This window comes from Chelonus insularis, unplaced genomic scaffold (genome assembly GCF_013357705.1).
Source record: "Chelonus insularis isolate UGA/USDA-ARS -01 unplaced genomic scaffold, ASM1335770v1 contig_63_pilon, whole genome shotgun sequence".
NCBI classification, from domain to species: Eukaryota; Metazoa; Arthropoda; class Insecta; order Hymenoptera; family Braconidae; genus Chelonus; species Chelonus insularis.
In genome coordinates, this window is record NW_023276680.1 from 263344 (window position 1) to 281595 (window position 18252).

Below are 18252 nucleotides of genomic sequence, written 5' to 3' on the forward strand. Positions count from 1 at the left end.
AAAGTTCTTTACTCAATTTTGTTGTAGTATGATTCACATCAGACCATTTTTCGATAGAATAATTGCATTCTCTTCTCACCGCAGCAATTGTTGAACAATCAACATCGCCAATAAGCGTACCAACAACAACATTTTCTTTTTCAAATTGAGGATTTTTTGTTAAAATTTGAACTGTAATATCCGGCTCCATTGATTTTGCACTGCCTTTCCAGTTTAAATGACATTTATGATCATTTTTATCATGACCACGTTGACACATCCAACAAACTTTAGTGCGCGTACCGCGGCCCAAACATTTACTGGATTTTACACCAAACGACGATACGAGTCCTACAAAAAATGATACATCTATCTATTACTAATTTTATTGTCAATGCATAAAAAAGTAAAGTAAATACAAAATGAGCAATTAAAGGAAATAATTACCAGATTTAAATAGTGTTCTGACTTGGAGGGGCCCGAGTCAGTTAGTCGGGAAATATTCAAAAATTGTAAATGCCGGACTTGTCCACCGGCGCGTCAGTCAACTCACTGGACCAATCCTCGGATCATCGGGAAGTATTTCCCTCATGGCCCAGAAGGCGACTCTACGGCCCTAGTGACGCCAACAAGCACGCGGTTGAGCACTTGTGGCGTCAGTTAGCTCCAGGCAAATCACGCGGTCAACTCCGTAGAAATTTACGCAGTCAATTCGCAGTTTTTGCAGTCAGCTCACCTTTCGTAGAGAAAAAATACGATCAACCAGACTCAGACAACTCTCGTGAACATTATTAAACCATCAAAATTACTCTCATCAGTGCCAGTGGTCCAGTAAAGTCAGTTGTAGTGTCTTTGGGCGCGGAGCTGAACTGGCGTCGACGCCATAGTGCCTCACGGACATTCACATATACATCACACACTCGAACAACTTAGGTGTATAGTGTGCATGTTGCTCTTCACTGATGGAGACCTTTTTTGGTGAAGAATCAACCATCAGACAATTCTTAAGTGTAAAAACAATTAAATTACAGTCAACTCACTGAAACTTAGTGATTATTGTTTTCTATTGTTCTACTTTAAGTGTCATTGTTGAATAAAAACTATAAGAACCATACAATTTGGTGGTTGAGAACTATTTTCAGGAACCTTCTAGCATCCAACCTTTTTTTTTGTGCTTTTCTCTTATCATTACAGTCCATTAGTTTTTAGTTTTCTCGTCCGGTCGACTCGAAGTCAGAACATTTGGTCCTTCGAGCCGGATGAGAACGGCTTGGATGCAAATTGAACAACTCTAGAAGGTTCTAGTGCTTAACAATTTTGTGAATATTTTGTGAAATATTCTGAATAAAGTGCTTGTGATTCAGTTAGATTCAGACAACTCTTAGTGTTGGTGTGTACACAACCGTACAGACAAAAGGTGTTTACGCATTCCAGTGCCCAGTGACACTCATCTTTATTATTGTTGTGCAGTGGTGCTCAGTCTAGCCAATTTGGACTTCTTTTTAAACGCTTGGCGCGCATTTTGGTTAGAGTCAAGATAGCCTTGACGCAGTCAACTCACGTGTAAATAAACATAGTATTTAGTTAGTGTAGTGTCCTTAGTGTGAGTGTAGTCACCTCACAAGATTATTAAGAGCTCGTAGACTCGTTCAATAAATTGTGTGACATTTTCGGTGTTGTGACTTTAGTGAAAGCCCACCATTAGTGTCAAGATGACATCAGACGACTCGTGTACTAGTGTGTGCAGTTCTTAGGGAGAATCGTATTCTCGTTTTTGATCCCAGACAACTCACTTCATTGAATCATGGCAGACAAACGCGTGATTTCTCCTGCCAAGTCGGACTACGTAGATGTAGCTGACGACAATGACTCAATAGAAGGTGTTAGTGATATGGTGGAAAGAGTGAGCATCGACTAAGTGACATTGAACATTGCAGGCAACTCTCAGGCAGAAGGTGGCACCGAGAACAAGTTAAAGGTGCCTGAAAGAACATCTCCATCGCGTGACAGGTCAAAGACGCCACCAGCAATCGCCAATACAACACAATTCAAGCTGACGTCTCAAATGGCACGGTACCAACAGCTCCAGTTCATGTATCAGGATGTGCTTGAGCTAGTAAGACAGCCATACATGACTGATAGAGTCTATGAAAGTGCGTTGCGACTTCACTATCATACTGAGTCAACTCTCCACCGTGTCAAATCTGAATTGCACGAAAAGGACATTCAGAAGTCACTCGACGAGTACAGATCATCAACTCAGCAGGCAACTCAAGTCATTTTTCAGCAGGCAACTCTCCCGGAAATAAGCCTTCCGACGTTCTCAGGCGACTCCTCATAATGGACCCAGTTTCGTGATATGTTCACGTCTCTGGTACATGATCGTCAAAATCTACGACCAGTTTCCAAGCTCCATTACCTGCAGGCCAACCTGTCAGGACCACCATCGCAACTTATCAGGCATGCCATCATGAATAATGATGGTTATGAGCCAGCTTGGAAGCAACTGAAAGAGAGGTATGATAACCCTGAGCAACTCATATTCTCTCACATAAAACATCTGTTTAGCATTCCAACACCATCGTCCAAGTCAGCTAAACAGTTAGACAACTTAGTAGGCATTGTAAAGCAGAACTTGGATGCACTCAGGGCACTCAAGGTTCCAGTCGACTCAGCCGACTACTTCTTGATCTATTTGGTGGCTAGCAAACTCGAGCAGCATCTCCGAGAGTCCTGGGAGTTAGAACGAAGCAGATCACGGTCTCCAACTACACTCAACAGTCTACTCAATTTCATCTCAACCAGGGCACGTGCGATGGAGTCAGCTCAAGATGCAGCTCGTCAGGCAAAACGATGGCCTACTCCAGTAATCACGAAGAGGTCCAGGTCATCACAACAATCTACTCGCCAGCAGACAACTCAATCTTTCAGGCATGGGGCTCAAAAGAGACAGGCTTATTACCCATGTGACCAGTGCAACAGTCGAGATCATTATCTAGTCGACTGCCAATCGTTTGCAGCTCTCTCTCAACTGGAGCGATACAACCTGGTCCTCTCAGTGCGGCTGTGCTTCAATTGTTTAGGCCACCACTCGATCCAGGTGTGCCAGTCTGACAAGCGGTGCACTGTGCGGAAGAGAGGGTATGGCCCAGGCCAAGAACCGCAGCCAACTCAACCAGTTCAACAGCCATCAACCTTCCGGCAGTGAGGTGATGATGTGCCATTTCTACAGCCGACTCCAGATCACACTCATTCATCTGACCAGACTTCTCACCAGGTAACTCATCATCATAGTCAACTCTCTGCAGTCAACTCTGATTATGCTTCAGTCAACTCGTCAAGTGGTGGTGTGATCACTCAACATGCAGACAACTCAATGATCAATGGTGATGAATCATGTCAATCTATATGTGCTAACAGGAGTAAAGAACGCTTCTCTGATGACTCAACGGAAGGGATGACCTTAGCACATGAGGTTTTGGCCTCAGGAGGGTTGAGGGTTCTGGAAGAAGAGTCAGAAGGTCTCGTTCGATCTCCTACAGCTGAAGAAAAGAGTCAAACTCACACTAGTCAACTCTCAGACGACTTACATGATTCAACAATCACCAAGAACAATACAGACAACTCAGAGATTCATGGAAGATTCTCTTCAGCACTTAGAGCAGCAGAAGAGACATGTATTAATGAGTCTTCAGGTCAATCAGACAGCTCAGCAGTCTTACTCGCCACAGCCAATGCAGTATTACTCTCAGACTACTCTCAGCTTCCAGTAAGACTCCTGATAGACTCAGGGTCTGAGCTGACGTTCATCTCATCAAGTGTGGTAAAGACTTGTCATCTCCAACGTCGTCCATCAGTGATATCAGTGCTGGGAATTGGTAACGAACCAGCTGTACAAACTAGAGGAGTGACAACAGTGACACTTAGATCAACTCACACACAGGAGCAAGTTACAATTAATGCTCATATACTCAAATGTGTCACTGGTACTTTACCAACCAGACAAATCAAGGGAATCAACTCGTCAGCTCTCAACTCTCTTCAACTCGCTGATCCAGACTACTCAACTCCAAGACCCATTGATATCTTAATAGGAGCAGATTTTTATGGTCTAATTGTGAAGGCAGGCATCAAACAGTTTCCTCAGTCATCTCTAATAGCCGAAGATTCAATTTTTGGATGGATGCTCATTGGAATTCCACAACAGACAAGATGCTCAACTCAGACAACTCATCACGCAGCAAAAGTCAGCTCATACCAGCAAGTATCTGATCTCTTGACAAAATTCTGGGTTCAAGAAGAAGTTCCAGATACTTCAGCCAGCCAACTCAGCCCAGATGATCAATCTTGTGAAGATCATTATGTTACGACTCATTCAAGAGATTAAGATGGGAGATATATTGTGAGAATACCACTACAAACATCACCATCTCTGCTAGGCAACTCATCAGTGTTTACGACACATGATCAGACGACTCACAAAAAATGACTCATATGCACAACTTTATGCAAGAATATGAGTCACTGAACCAAATGACACGAGCCAAGGCGAGTCCAGTCAACTCTCCAGTGTATTATTTGCCTCATCATAGTGTCTTAAGAGAAGACAGTGTTACTACGAAACTCCGTGTAGTATTTAATGGCTCCAGTCCATCTTCTAGTGGTCTGTCAGTGAACGATATTCAACATACTGGTGCCAAAGTCCAGAAAGACATTGCAGACGTACTCATTTGGATCAGGCAGCATAAATTTGTGTTTATATCAGACATCACAAAGATGTACAGACAAATCAAAGTCCATCAAGATGATTGGGATCTTCAGAGAATCCTGTGGGTGGACGAGCACTCCAAGATAATCCCATATCAACTCACAACAGTCACGTATGGTACCAGATCAGCTCCATTTCTGGCTGTTCGTACAATAATCCAGCTAGTAGAGGATGAGGGTCATGAATTCCCTCTAACTGTTGATCCACTAGTAAAAGAAAGATATGTGGACGATATTTTTGGAGGTGCTGACACAGTGAGTCAACTTATAGACATCTCAACTCAAGTCAGACAACTCTGCATGGCAGGTGGCTTCCCGTTGGCGAAATGGCACAGCAACTCAATTCAATTCCTTCAGTCAATCACAAACAACTCATCAGAAGAGCAGATCCACTCATTTGAGAGCAGTAAAACGAAATTACTTGGGCTCTCGTGGATTCCAGCGAACGACTCATTTAAGTTCAACTCAAAACCTCCTCGTGAGAAGTCCAAGCTCACGAAGAGAATAATTTTATCAGAAACAGCCCAACTCTACGATCCACTTAGATTTCTAGCACCTTTCATTGTCAAAGCAAAGATGTTGCTACAAGAAATCTGGCTAGATAAACTGTCATGAGATGACCAAGCCCCAGATCACATTAACACCAAGTGGAACAACTTCAGATCAGAACTCTTACACGTTTCAGACCTCTCAATTCCACGATGGTTAAAGATTACTCAGAAATCTACCGTGGAACTTCATGGTTTTTCAGACGCCTCACAACTAGCTATGGCAGCAGTTGTTTATATACGGGCTACTCATCCAGATCATGGACCTTGTTCAACTATAGTCTGCTCAAAGTCTAAAGTTGCTCCATTAAAGAAGATGTCTAGACTAGAACTCACCGCAGCATTGCTGCTTGCCAGACTAATTACTTATGTAAAGAACAACTTAGACATTCAGCCAACTCAAACAGTATGTTGGACAGACTCCTCAGTAACATTGACCTGGATTTAGTCTCACTCATCCCGTTGGAAGGAGTTTGTAAGAAATAGAGTGTCAGCAATTCAAGATCTCACTCTAATCAGCGTTTGGAGGTTTGTACCTGGCAAACAAAATCCAGCGGATTGTGCTTCTCGAGGTATCAGCATATCCCAGCTTCAGAAGCACCCCCTGTGGTGGACAGGTCCACAGTGGTTAACAGCAGACGAATCATCATGGCCAACTCAATCATCAGTGTACGATTCAAAAGCTCAGCAAGAAAAGCGACCCGTGATCACGTTAAATACTCAGACCATTCACCACGATTATCATTGGGATATGATATACAGACATTCTCGTTTAATGAAATTGCTCAGAGTGACTGCAATTTGCTTCAGGTTCAGCCAACTCTTTAGACGAGTATCTCAGTCATCTCTTACCTTTCCCCTCACGCCACGAGATTTAGAGAGAGCAAGGATTTTTTGGATAAAGGCAACTCAAGAATCGTACTTCTCACAGGAAATTAAGCAGATCAACTCAAATTCACTGCCCGTCTCACACCCCCTCGCACGATTGACAGCATTTATTGACATTCAAGGAGTCATACGTGTTGGAGGGAGGTGAGCAAATGCTAGCTTGGACCAAAAAGCAAAGCATCCGGCAATCTTACCACAGAAAATTCATCTTTCCAGACTAATCATTGCAGATGCTCATGAAAGAACATTGCACGGTGGGACGCAGGCAACTCTGAACCTCATACGATCATCGTACTGGATCATAGGCGGACGACTCCCAGTACGATCTTATATTTATCATTGTATGAAATGTGCTCGTTTATGTGGCGAACGAGCGAAGCAGTTAATGGGTCAATTGCCGTTATCAAGAATCACTCCAGCCCGACCGTTTGCCGTCTGTGGTGTGGATTACGCTGGTCCCATCACGTTAAAGACTTGGAAAGGCAGAGGCGCCAAAACATCTAAGGGTTGGATGTGCATTTTTGTGTGCTTTGTTACATCTGCACTTCATTTAGAGATTGTAACAGATTATTCAGCAGACTCATTCATTGCAGCGTTCAGACGGTTCACTGGACGTCGAGGTGTCTGCAGAACTCTCCACAGTGATTGTGGCACCACATTCCAAGGCGCAGATACACTCATCAGACAACTCTTCAAGCAGGGGACTCAACAGGCTAGTCAACTCGCAGCTGCATTTACAAAGGATGGAACTGAGTGGAGGTTTAATCCACCAGCTGCACCACATATGGGAGAAAAATGGGAAGCTGCAGTCAAATCAGTGAAGTTTCATCTTAACAGAACTATAGGCGACTCACTCTTTACAAATGAAGAGCTTTCCACACTGCTTGTACAGATAGAAGCAGTCCTCAATTCCAGACCACTCGAACCTCTCTCAGCCGACTCTACAGACATCTCAGCGTTAACTCCAGCACACTTCTTGGTCGGTGAACTGCTCGTAATATTGCCAGAGCCTTCACTGGAAAATGTGCCAATGCCACGCTTGACCAGGTGGCAATTTATTCAGCAGCGACTCCAATCGTTTTGGTCCACGTGGTCAAAACAATACCTTCAGCAGAAACTCGCCATTTCCAAGTAGAAACACCCCCTTCACAACATCACAGTCGGCTCACTTGTACTACTCACTGACGAAAGGTTCTCACCAATAAAGTGGCCTCTCGCTAGAGTGATTAAGGTGTTCCCAGGAGCAGACGGACTCATCAGAACAGTCAAACTCAAGACAGCAGCAGCAGAACTCGTCAGACCACTCACCAAACTAGTCATCTTACCATACACTCCACCAGCAGAAGATCAGCAAAGGCGTTGCTGATGGTGGGACAATGTTCTGACTTGGAGGGGCCCGAGTCAATTAGTCGGGAAATATTCAAAAATTGTAAATGCCGGACTTGTCCACCGGCGCGTCAGTCCACTCACTGGACCAATCATCGGGAAGTATTTCCCTCATGGCCCAGAAGGCGACTCTACGGCCCTAGTGACGCCAACAAGCACGCGGTTGAGCACTTGTGGCGTCAGTTAGCTCCAGGCAAATCAGGCGGTCAACTCCGTAGAAATTTACGCAGTCAATTCGCAGTTTTTGCAGTCAGCTCACCTTTCTTAGAGAGAAAATACGATCAACCAGACTCAGACAACTCTCGTGAACATTATTAAACCATCAAAATTACTCTCATCAGTGCCAGTGGTCCAGTAAAGTCAGTTGTAGTGTCTTTGGGCGCGGAGCTGAACTGGCGTCGACGCCATAGTGCCTCACGGACATTCACATATACATCACACACTCGAACAACTTAGGTGTATAGTGTGCATGTTGCTCTTCACTGATGGAGACCTTTAGAAAATTAGAGATCAAGATATTTTAAAATGAATGAAACTAATTATAATTTGATGACATCATATGTATTGTGCCATGAAGTACATGATAAAATATAAAACTTAGAACACAATGATCAATTTTTCAGAATAGTCCTTATAATGCTTATAATTGAATTGATTAAGAAAAGTTTGTGCATTACTAAAAATAATGCAAAAGCACTAATACAACTTATTATCATTATTATCTGAATCATGATACTATTTTACTATTTTTATACTAATTTCTAACTGAGTTTTGAGAGTAGCAATGATTATTCAATAAATTATTGAAAATTTCATAACGAAAAAATATTTTCTAAATTACAATTTCACATAAAACTTTATACTGCTGCAAATACTGCAGCTATTTTTTGCTACCTGACAAACTATTATAATTAAAACCGTTTCCTCGTTTTGACAAAGCTCCATCATTGGAAACTGTAAATTGAAGTGGCAGATTTTCTTCTTGTTCAGACAATCTGATAACAATTATACATGTAAATAAGCGTTCATGCTTCACATAAAGAACATTAAATATGTATTTGATGAAATAAAATAAATTTGATAAATATTTCGATAGAATTTCTGCAAGTGTTAAACGCTTTTCATTAGTTATTGCTCTCCGGCAGCTTTCATCAGCCAATTCTTCTAGGGCCTTTTCAACAATTACTTTGTGTCGTCGAAGTGTGCTACTGTGCATCGTTGGTATATCGCATTCACTGAGTACAGTCTTTAACTGGGATCCTCTCATACCTGCGTCTATAACAGCTGTGGAATCAATAATATAAATGAATGAATGAAATATCATTAGATTAACACAAGATTCATATCCCATCAGTATTTTTATCCAGCACAATTAGTCAATATCATTTGTATTTTTTTATGGTGTACCTGCAGCAGTTTTAATGTTGACAGCATATTTGCGTTTCCGAACATTTTTTGGATTCTTGTCACTAAATTTCGATGTTCATACTTGATGAACAGCTAGACACTGCCTACATCTTATCAAAAAAATACTGGCGAGACCAGCTTTCGTAAAAGTACTTTCTTCATGAATTATCTTCCTTCTTTTTGCGGCGATACTTAATTTTTCTCTCCATTCAATTTTTGATTTTTTCTCAAAACGTCCTTTGTGCCTAGGTTGATACATTATTTTTTAGATTATAACAGCACTTACCACTAATCACAGTTCAGTATTATTCGTCATTAATTGGTGCCACACTCAGAAAATGAAAATTAAAAATCGCGATGTTGAAATGTCTTATGCAGTAAAATACATATAGAAATAAATAAAATATAAACATGTTTAGTTTGAGAATCGTTAGTAAAATATTATATACATTTACAAAATAATGGAAAACAATTTTTTTACATAGTTTTAGTCTTTATCAAATAATATAATTGAACAAATTTGTGGTGTAGTCAGTCCAAGTTAAAATTAAGCCACTGGTCTTTTTATTGTCATTTAGTCAATTGCAATAAATCTCATTGCTGGATTCAATCTTCAACTAAGTTGTAAGTTAAGTTGTTTATTGTTTGAATCAAGCGCAGCCTCGATTCTTCTTATGTTACTAGATCAAATGCGTATAAGAAACATTCTTGAGGAAGTTAAGATGGTCTTCCACGAAATTATTCACAATTTCTGCTGACTTATACCTTGATCTATGTCCACAATTGATTAAAAATGAGACATATCGACCACGTAACCGGCCACGTTCTCAAGTGATGAGATTTTCTCAAATCTCAATGATTTCCAGCTAGGAACATCTGCTGGCTAAACTGGTTGATATGAAACATTTTAAAAGATCAAGTTTTGTTATTGATCTTTAATTGGCAATCAAGTGAGTCTCTGATCACGTGTCTATTGGAAGATTCAGCATGAATCTTTACGAAGTTTATTTAGAATTTCTGTTGACAGAACCACTTAATTCAATTCAAATAAAGTTCGATTAAAATGTCGATTCAATGCGGTGTCTAATTTTGGGCATACACTTCACTCTCTAAGCAACAATATCAATTCATATTTCCTTACAGGATTCAACAGCTTCAGCCTCTTAATTTTCATTCGACACTGGTCTAGGATCACCTCGACATGAAACCAGCTATCTACATCTCACTCTATATGAGATCAACCATTTTAATTCTAATTATTAAAGTCCAATTCATTTTTATAATAAATAATTTCAATTGATTTGAATCGGAAATTCTCTTATTTTTTTATTAATCAAATTTTTAGCATATTAAACAACCTCCCACTTTGAACCGAGGTTATTTTCATGTCAAATTGCATGAGGATTCTGAAGAAACTATTCGCAGGCAGAAAAAATGTACACGTCCTTAATTTTTTTTTGTTATAAACAATTTTTGCCTGCTTGTCACAACAGCAAGTGCGACAAAGCCATGTTAAATACAAAAAAGTGCGAATTCAAGAAGCTGGTTGAATTATGTGAAAAAGAGTGGTCCGTGGAATTTTGGACAAGAATGAATAAAGCAAAAGGAAGGACAGACTGATGGGAGGGAATAAATGTTTTTAGAGGCAAGTGTTATAGCAAATGCAGCACAAAAATCTCGGGCGACCAATGGACAAACCATTTACAAACTTGATACGTTCTTATTTATTGTTATAAATTGTGTATTAGAATCTACGTCTCTCCGAGTCCAAAAATAAGATCTGATTTCGACTTGACGAAGAGGTCAAAAGCAAATCAAAACTAAAAATTTTCTTGTCCTGATTTGGAACTACATACGCAATAATTGATTCAAAATCAAGCCTTGTTTCCCTGTCCTGAGAAGGACATTTTGTTTGAGTACCTCGCCTTATAGGGCATAATTCTGGGGAAGACTCTACTTCTAGTGACGGCGTTACTTGGGACGTAATATTCTTGTGCCTTTAGAAAGGCTCGAGGATACACGCATCTAGCCCAAGGCCTTGCAACATACCACTACGAGTCCAACCTCAATTGACCGAATGCACCCGGTTCCTGCATGTCGTTTTTTGACTTTGCAGCCCCGGATGCGTGCTTATGGTATGCGGGGAGTACCATTATATTGTCGACGGCTAAAAGAAATTTAATGTTTAGTGTTAGGTGTTTCCTGAAATATGTAAAAGTTTTTATTATTACTGAAGATTGTTAAGTAAAGTGAAATGGAGAATAAAATTCCTATCCGTTTGATCCACAGGTTTCAGGTGTTCTACGAAGATTGCAGGCCTGCAACCTGTGCCTAGGTGCTCCGACAACACCCAGGTGTGGATCAATGAAGTTCACGAGCTATGTTTTCTTACGGCGCTGGTAATGACCTACTACTTCTACGGGGCGGAGGATTCTGTGTGCTGGGCATTGCTGCACCCGCTCACGCTACCCTCCTCTTTTCTCTTACCCATAAAAATTGGTATGTTTTGCGGCCCGTCTCAGACGCATCTCATTCTGCCTGCCTTATTTTTATTGTTTGCAATCTGAGGTTCATTATCGGCGTCGACGATTCTTCTGACGTGTTGTCGTTCAGAGAAATCCTAACATTGTTGTACGTTACTACTTCGTCAGTACGAAGTGTATATCGCGCATTGAGATCATCGATCGCCTTCGTCTTGTACAATTCGATAAAGAAATTTGCAAGCTTTTCCCCTCTGGTGTCGAAGTCTGGTGACCGTAGAGGATATCGGGCGTCCGCATCCATACAGATAAGAACTTGTTTACTTTTAAGAGTCGTCAAGACTTTTCGTAGGTGTTCGATTAGAACTTCGATTAGATCCTTGAATTGGAAGTAATGTGAAATAGCGTAAAATGAATAACTAAGTCCTTCAATGAGAGCACACGTACAGTGTGCAATACTAAGTTCATCGATATAGAGTATCTTAGGAAGAGGATTGACTACGACAATAGCCGATTTGGGTTTTTCCCGTTTAAGGGTTTTTGCAGCGATTAGGGCTTGGCCAAATCCTCTAACTGCGTAGCCTTTTGAATTGGCATTCGTGGAGTAGGGCTCCTGTAATAACAGTACATCCAGTTGCTTTTCTTTCACAAGTGCAAACGCGCTTTCGTGGAGTTAATGTTGACATGAAGATTTAATTGGAGAAGACGGAGCTTGTTTGTCCTTCTAATAGCAGCATTCTTTGCGGTATTTTGGGACGGCGCCCGACCTCTTGGAGTTGGGACGGTGCTATCACTGTCTCAATTATTATGATTATTATTGATATCAGTTTCCTCTGCGGAAACCCGCTGCCGACCCCTGACAGCAGCCTTCCATTGCGAGAGTCAAAAGATACTTTTTCTATAAAGAGACCGGCTGGTAGCAAGAGCGCCAGAAGGCAGCGCGCGCGAGGCCAACCAGACACCCTGTCGAACGTTTCGAACCTCTGCCGGTGCAGAGGTGTCCAAGTTCCAGTGTCGTCTTCTTGATCCATTCTGGTTGTTGGTGTGGATTCCAATTGTCTCTTGCAGCCTTTCTGGTCTTACGCGTAAATAATGGCCCCGCCGCAAACTCCGAATAGGGCTGGTTTTACTTGCGGATATTTTATTAATTACGCTAGATTCCATATTCGCTATTACTTTACGGGCGGTAGTCCCTGTGATATGTGTTGTATAGAGATACGTATTGGTTCTGAAAAACATAAAGTAACTAGGGCGGTTAGTTTATGTGCATTCCTGTGTGGAAATGGCACATTTATGATAATATACACCTGTAAAGGACTCCACATCAAGGCAGAGCCTCGATTGTGGACATATAAGGAGGTAGTGGTGATGGTGGCTCCTAGCCTCTGTCCCGTTATAAGAAGGGTAGAGTTACCAGGTATACCCACGAGGAGGGGTCCACCTTTATACCCCAGTCCAAACCAGGTCTAAGAATTTTCATAAGCTGATTTCGACTTTAATATATGTCTTTCTTTCCATAAAAATATATTTGTATGTGTGTATGTACATTGCGCCATGTCAATTGTCGGAGCCGAATAACATTTGATTTCAATTTAAAAATTATGAATCATTTAAAAAAAAATATTTATTGGTATATTATTTTCTTCATGCTGTACTTTAATCGTTCAGAAGAACTATCAAATTACCTGATGATTCTAAGAAAAGTACTATCAGAAATGAATTACTCTGTCGTCTTTTTCCAATGGAATTCGAATCTTTTTGACTCGGGTCCGTAACAAATTTTGTTTAAGTGGAGTGTCAAATTGTAAATTATAATTGTAATTGTAATTCTTGTTTAATAGACTTTTCTCTGGTTCTAACGAAAGCAGTTCTAACGATTATCCGCTTAATTTTTCCACAAAGTAACGGTAAATGATCACCGCATATTAAAGAAGTTGACCAATATTTAAGACTAATATTTGTTTTGGAGTAAATCATAAATTTGTGTCTATCACAATTATAATAATTCTTTATTGCTGTATGTATGTACATAGACACAATATGTAATATAGTATGAGATCGAATTACTATTGGTATCGACGTTTCACAAGAAGAATGATTTTAATTTTCACCGGAAAAATATTTCGTTATACTGCGAATCCAGTATTGTTTCAGGACAAAACCATATAAACGATCAAGATATCGAGTGATACTAATATAAGTTCATCCTTTTGCAAACTATTAGTAATTTAAAATATGGATAAAGGTTATGAGCTTATAAAGTATTGAAGATTCTAGGATATTTAGCACGGCATTTAATGATAATATAGAAGAAACTTATTATTTTGTAAATTAAACATGGCTATGAACCATTTTTCAAATTAATAGCTTAAGTTCCCATGAAAAATTTATTAATTAAATGAATGTTGAAAATTCAAAAAATTAATGTTTCAAGTAGAAAGCTTTTGAATATGCTCCAATACTATTATCGGCGTATAAAGTATAGGCCCCTCACTTTCAAAAACGATATAAAAAAAAATAATAATCTCATTAAGTTGTGTGAGGAATCAATGGAAAGAGAAACCGATTCTACAACTCCTCTAAACATTTCAATGCAATGAATTAAAAACTTCGCGAGTTACATAATTTTTTAGGGTAAAAAACCATGTTTTTAGAGGTTAATTTTTCATGAGGGAAGTTTACACGATCGTAGCAATGCGAAAAATATAGGGATCGAATTGAAAATTTTATCGTAGTTAGGGAAGACGTTCAAAAATAAAATTAGGTTGGAAAAAAAAATTTTTATAATAAACAAGAAAGTAACAACAAATAATATCAAAGGACAATATCTCGGCCCGAAATGATAATAGAAAAATGAGACAACATCGACACAAAAGAAAAAAAAATTATAGAGAATAAATCGTGAATAATAAAAACCAAAAAAAAACCGCAAAAATACGTAACATTTAAAAAATCATGCAGGTGTTTATGACGGTCATTAACGGCAAGGACAATCCATCGTAAACCTTTTCTTCTCATATATAGGCTGAAACATATAAAAGTGAGAAAAAAACTATATTTTTCAACAAACATCATAAAAGAATTAAACATAGAACGGCGTAAAATAGGTAAAATATTTAAGAGGCGAAGGAAGATAGAGACAACTTGCACGGAAGCATCCAGTACAGAAAATAAGTGACAAAAAACATGATTTTTTCACTTTTTAAATTTTGTAACTTTTTTCAATATCCATATTAAGGAATAAAAATTGGCAGACTGATAGAAAACAGTCTGATCTATAATTCCATCTACTTGAAATAATAAAAAACCTCGAATCAGCTCGCGGGCAATTATGAGAGCATCAATTTAAGAGCAGAAGGTACAGAAAACATGCATTTTTTGTACTTTCTGAAATCTGTTACTTTTTTCAGTATCAATATTAAGGGATTTTGCTTTTAAATTGATGCTCTCATAATTGCCCGCGACCTGATTCGCAGTTTTTAATACACCCAAGTAGATGGAATTAGTCTGCCGATTTTTATTTCTTAATATTGATATTAACAGAAGTTACAGATTTTAAAAAGCTTCCCTTATATTGAGTCTTTCTGCCTCTCTTAGAAATTCTCTTATTAATAAACACTTCTCTTATTAAAACTAATTAATAGTTGAAACTGTTAGACAAAATCTAGACGCACTTCGTGCCTTACAGGTGCCTGTAGACCATGCCGATTACTTCTTAGTATACCTAGTTTCCAACAAACTCGATCCAGCTCTCCGAAAAGCGTGGAAGCTAAAAAGCAGCTTGAAGCAAGGGACCACCACGCTCAATTTATTGCTCTCGTTTATCTCACCACGAGCAAGAGCCCTTGAATCTGCTCAGACTGCAGCCAGAAACAATGCTAGGTGGCCAACTTCTGTTTCTGTACCAAGATCGCAGCCAACTCAAAAACAGACCACTCAACCCTCTAAACCTCAGCAGACAATTCGCACAGCTCGACATGGAGCTTAAGCTAAGCCAAAGAAGGCAGCAGCATATCCCTGTGATCAGTGTAAATCAATGGAACATTGCCTGGTGGAATGCCCTCACTTCGAGAAACTAACAGAAAAGAGATGCGAATTAGTGTTGTCAGCACGACTGTGCTTTAATTGCTTTGGTTGGCATTTAATTCAGGTGTGCAAGTCAAAATATAATTGCTTAACATGCAACTTGAGGCATTACACCATGATCCACAGACCTCGGACAGCCTCTCTCCAGAAACGCGGTTATGGGCCCGATGAAGAACCAGGACAGCAGCCAAGAGAGCAGCTGTCCTGGTTCTTCATCGGGCTTGGAATTTGGCCTTCCGTAGTACCAACTTTCTCCGCTTTGGTCGGCGGTCGCTAACGCGTCTCGCGCTCGACGTGTTCGACGTGCCCCTATTCAGACTGCCATATAGGGTAGTACGAAAGTGAGGCAACGGATTATAGTCTAATCTGCCCCCGTCGTTGCGCGACATATATTAAAAGCAGAGACATCTATGCAACCCCGGGGGCCATAGTATACCAGTGCAAATACCTTGTTTCCCTGTCCTGAGAAGGACATTTTGTTTGAGTACCTCGCCTTATAGGGCATAATTCTGGGGAAGACTCTACTTCTAGTGACGGCGTTACTTGGGACGTAATATTCTTGTGCCTTTAGAAAGGCTCGAGGATACACGCATCTAGCCCAAGGCCTTGCAACATACCACTACGAGTCCAACCTCAATTGACCGAATGCACCCGGTTCCTGCATGTCGTTTTTTGACTTTGCAGCCTCGGATGCGGGCTTGGATTTTGGTCTCCCGTAGTACCAGTTTTATCCGCTTCGGTCGGCGGCCCTAGTTGTTTATGGTATGCGGGGGGTACCGTTATATTGTCAACAGCTGAAAGAGGAAAATGGTTAGTTTTTGATGTTTCCTGAAATATTAAAGTATATTAAAGTTTATTATTATTATTGTTTGTTTTAAGTTTTAAGTTTAAAGTTTAAATGTTTGTTGAGCATTGTTAAGTGAGAATCCCTATCCGTTTGATCCACAGGTTTCAGGTGTTCTGCGAAGATTGCAGGCCTGCAACCTGTGCCTAGGTGCTCCGACAACACCCAGGTGTGGATCAATGAAGTTCACGAGCTATGTTTTCTTACGGCGCTGGTAATGACCTACTACTTCTACGGGGCGGAGGATTCTGTGTGCTGGGCATTGCTGCACCCGCTCGCGCTACCCTCCTCTTTTCTCCCTTACCGCCTTGCAGATTCTTCTAACTTCCTCGAACAATTTTTGTTCCCCGCATAACTTGACAAATCGTTCGAGGGCCCTACATGTGTCCTTCGTTTGGACAAATTTTGGCGCTATTTCAGACCATGTCGATCTGAGGTCAACATTCGTTTCCGAATGTATGACCGCCATGAGACTCGTGCGTCTGTCTCTATATGCAGGACAGTGCAGCAGGAAGTGCTCCACTGTGTCATCATCTCCCCTATTGCAATTAGGGCAGGTTGGGTCTGTTTCGGTGGCGTATTGTGCACGGTGTGCTCGGAATATACCATGTCCTGTGAATATTGGCGTCATTATGTTGTTCAGGCGTATCCACTGATTATCGAGCCTGTCTGCTATGTTCGGGAAGAAGTGATATGTTTTGCGGCCCGTCTCAGATGCATCCTATTCTGCCTGCCATATTCTAATCGTTTGCAATGTGAGGTTCATTATCAGCGTCGTCGTCTCCCCTGACGTATTGTCGTTTAGGGAGATTCTAGTGCCGTTGTACGTTACTACTTCATCGGTACGAAATGTATATCGCGCGTTGAGATTATTAATCGCTATGCGTATAGGCGGGACGCCCACCGCCACGCAGAGGCCGTCTCTCGGGGTGGATGCGCGAGCATGCGCCACAACTCCCAAGACGCTCCTCTGTGCGGCCGCAAGCGTCAACCAGTCTTTAGCATTGCACAAATCGCTCCATACCGGAGACGCGAGTATACTAGTCCAATCGGCATGGAGTTTGGGTTGAACAAGTGCAGCCGATTGGGAAGCCTTCGGTAAGTTGATGGCCAAGCTAGATAGCACGCTTTCTGCTGGACCATTGCTGAACTCTCCGATGAACATTGATGGATTCGCTGACATTCTCGCAAATGGGTTAACAGATCTCTGCGAAGAATCCATGCTACGTCGCACTACGCTACTAAGCACCAAGAAAAGCGAATCTCTGGTGGAACAATCACTTGTCCCATTTAATGTGTAATGTCTATAGACTGCGTCATAGATACCAATGCATCAAAAAGCCCTCGAAGGACTAAAGTCACAAAACTGCCCTATAATTATCTACAAAGTAATGCAAAATTACTTCACAGATCGTACAGTTAGCCTATCATGGGGAACTGGCTCAGTCACAAAAGTGGCCACGCGTGGATGCCCTCAGGGATCTGTGCTTGGCCCACTGTGCTGGAACATCATGTTCGATGATCTCTTAAAAACACTTGATCAGTCTGAACATGGAAAACGATATGCAGCGTACGGGGATGATCTAATTGTCATCATAGATGGCAATTCAAGGGAGGTCCTTGAAGCCAAAGGACAGGCAGTCGTTGATACAATACTCACTTGGTGCAAGGATGCCAAGCTCGAGTTATCAAAGACCAAGACGGAGGCGATCGATGATCTCAATGCGCGATATACACTTCGTACTGACGAAGTAGTAACGTACAACAATGTTAGGATTCCTCTGAACGACAACACGTCAGAAGAATCGTCGACGCCGATAATGAACCTCAGATTGCAAACAATAAAAATAAGGCAGGCAGAATGAGA

General features: G+C 40.9%; 2 protein-coding genes across 2 annotated transcripts; both read left to right on the top strand.

Annotated features, from left to right (window-relative positions):
• The first annotated feature begins 4464 nt into the window (after positions 1–4464).
• Positions 4465–5361, top strand: LOC118070528 (uncharacterized). Its single transcript, XM_035089193.1, has one exon. It carries the CDS (start codon positions 4465–4467, stop codon positions 5359–5361), a length of 897 nt encoding a protein of 298 aa, XP_034945084.1.
• Positions 5362–5514: 153 nt separating this feature from the next.
• LOC118070529 (uncharacterized) lies at positions 5515–7317 on the top strand. Its single transcript, XM_035089194.1, has 3 exons — positions 5515–5700; positions 5743–6326; positions 6399–7317. Exons 1-3 carry the CDS (start codon positions 5515–5517, stop codon positions 7315–7317), a joined length of 1689 nt encoding a protein of 562 aa, XP_034945085.1.
• Positions 7318–18252: the final 10935 nt, after the last annotated feature.

What these genes read in the sequence shown, in the direction of transcription:
- LOC118070528 (XM_035089193.1), top strand. Translation starts at nt 4,465, where the DNA reads ATGACTCATATGCACAACTTTATGCAAGAATATGAGTCACTGAACCAA.
- LOC118070529 (XM_035089194.1), top strand. Translation starts at nt 5,515, where the DNA reads ATGGCAGCAGTTGTTTATATACGGGCTACTCATCCAGATCATGGACCT. An exon ending in ACATTCAGCCAACTCAAACA is followed by an intron (nt 5,701 to 5,742) that starts GTATGTTGGACA and finishes ACCTGGATTTAG; the next exon opens with TCTCACTCATCCCGTTGGAA. An exon ending in GTCATACGTGTTGGAGGGAG is followed by an intron (nt 6,327 to 6,398) that starts GTGAGCAAATGC and finishes TCATCTTTCCAG; the next exon opens with ACTAATCATTGCAGATGCTC.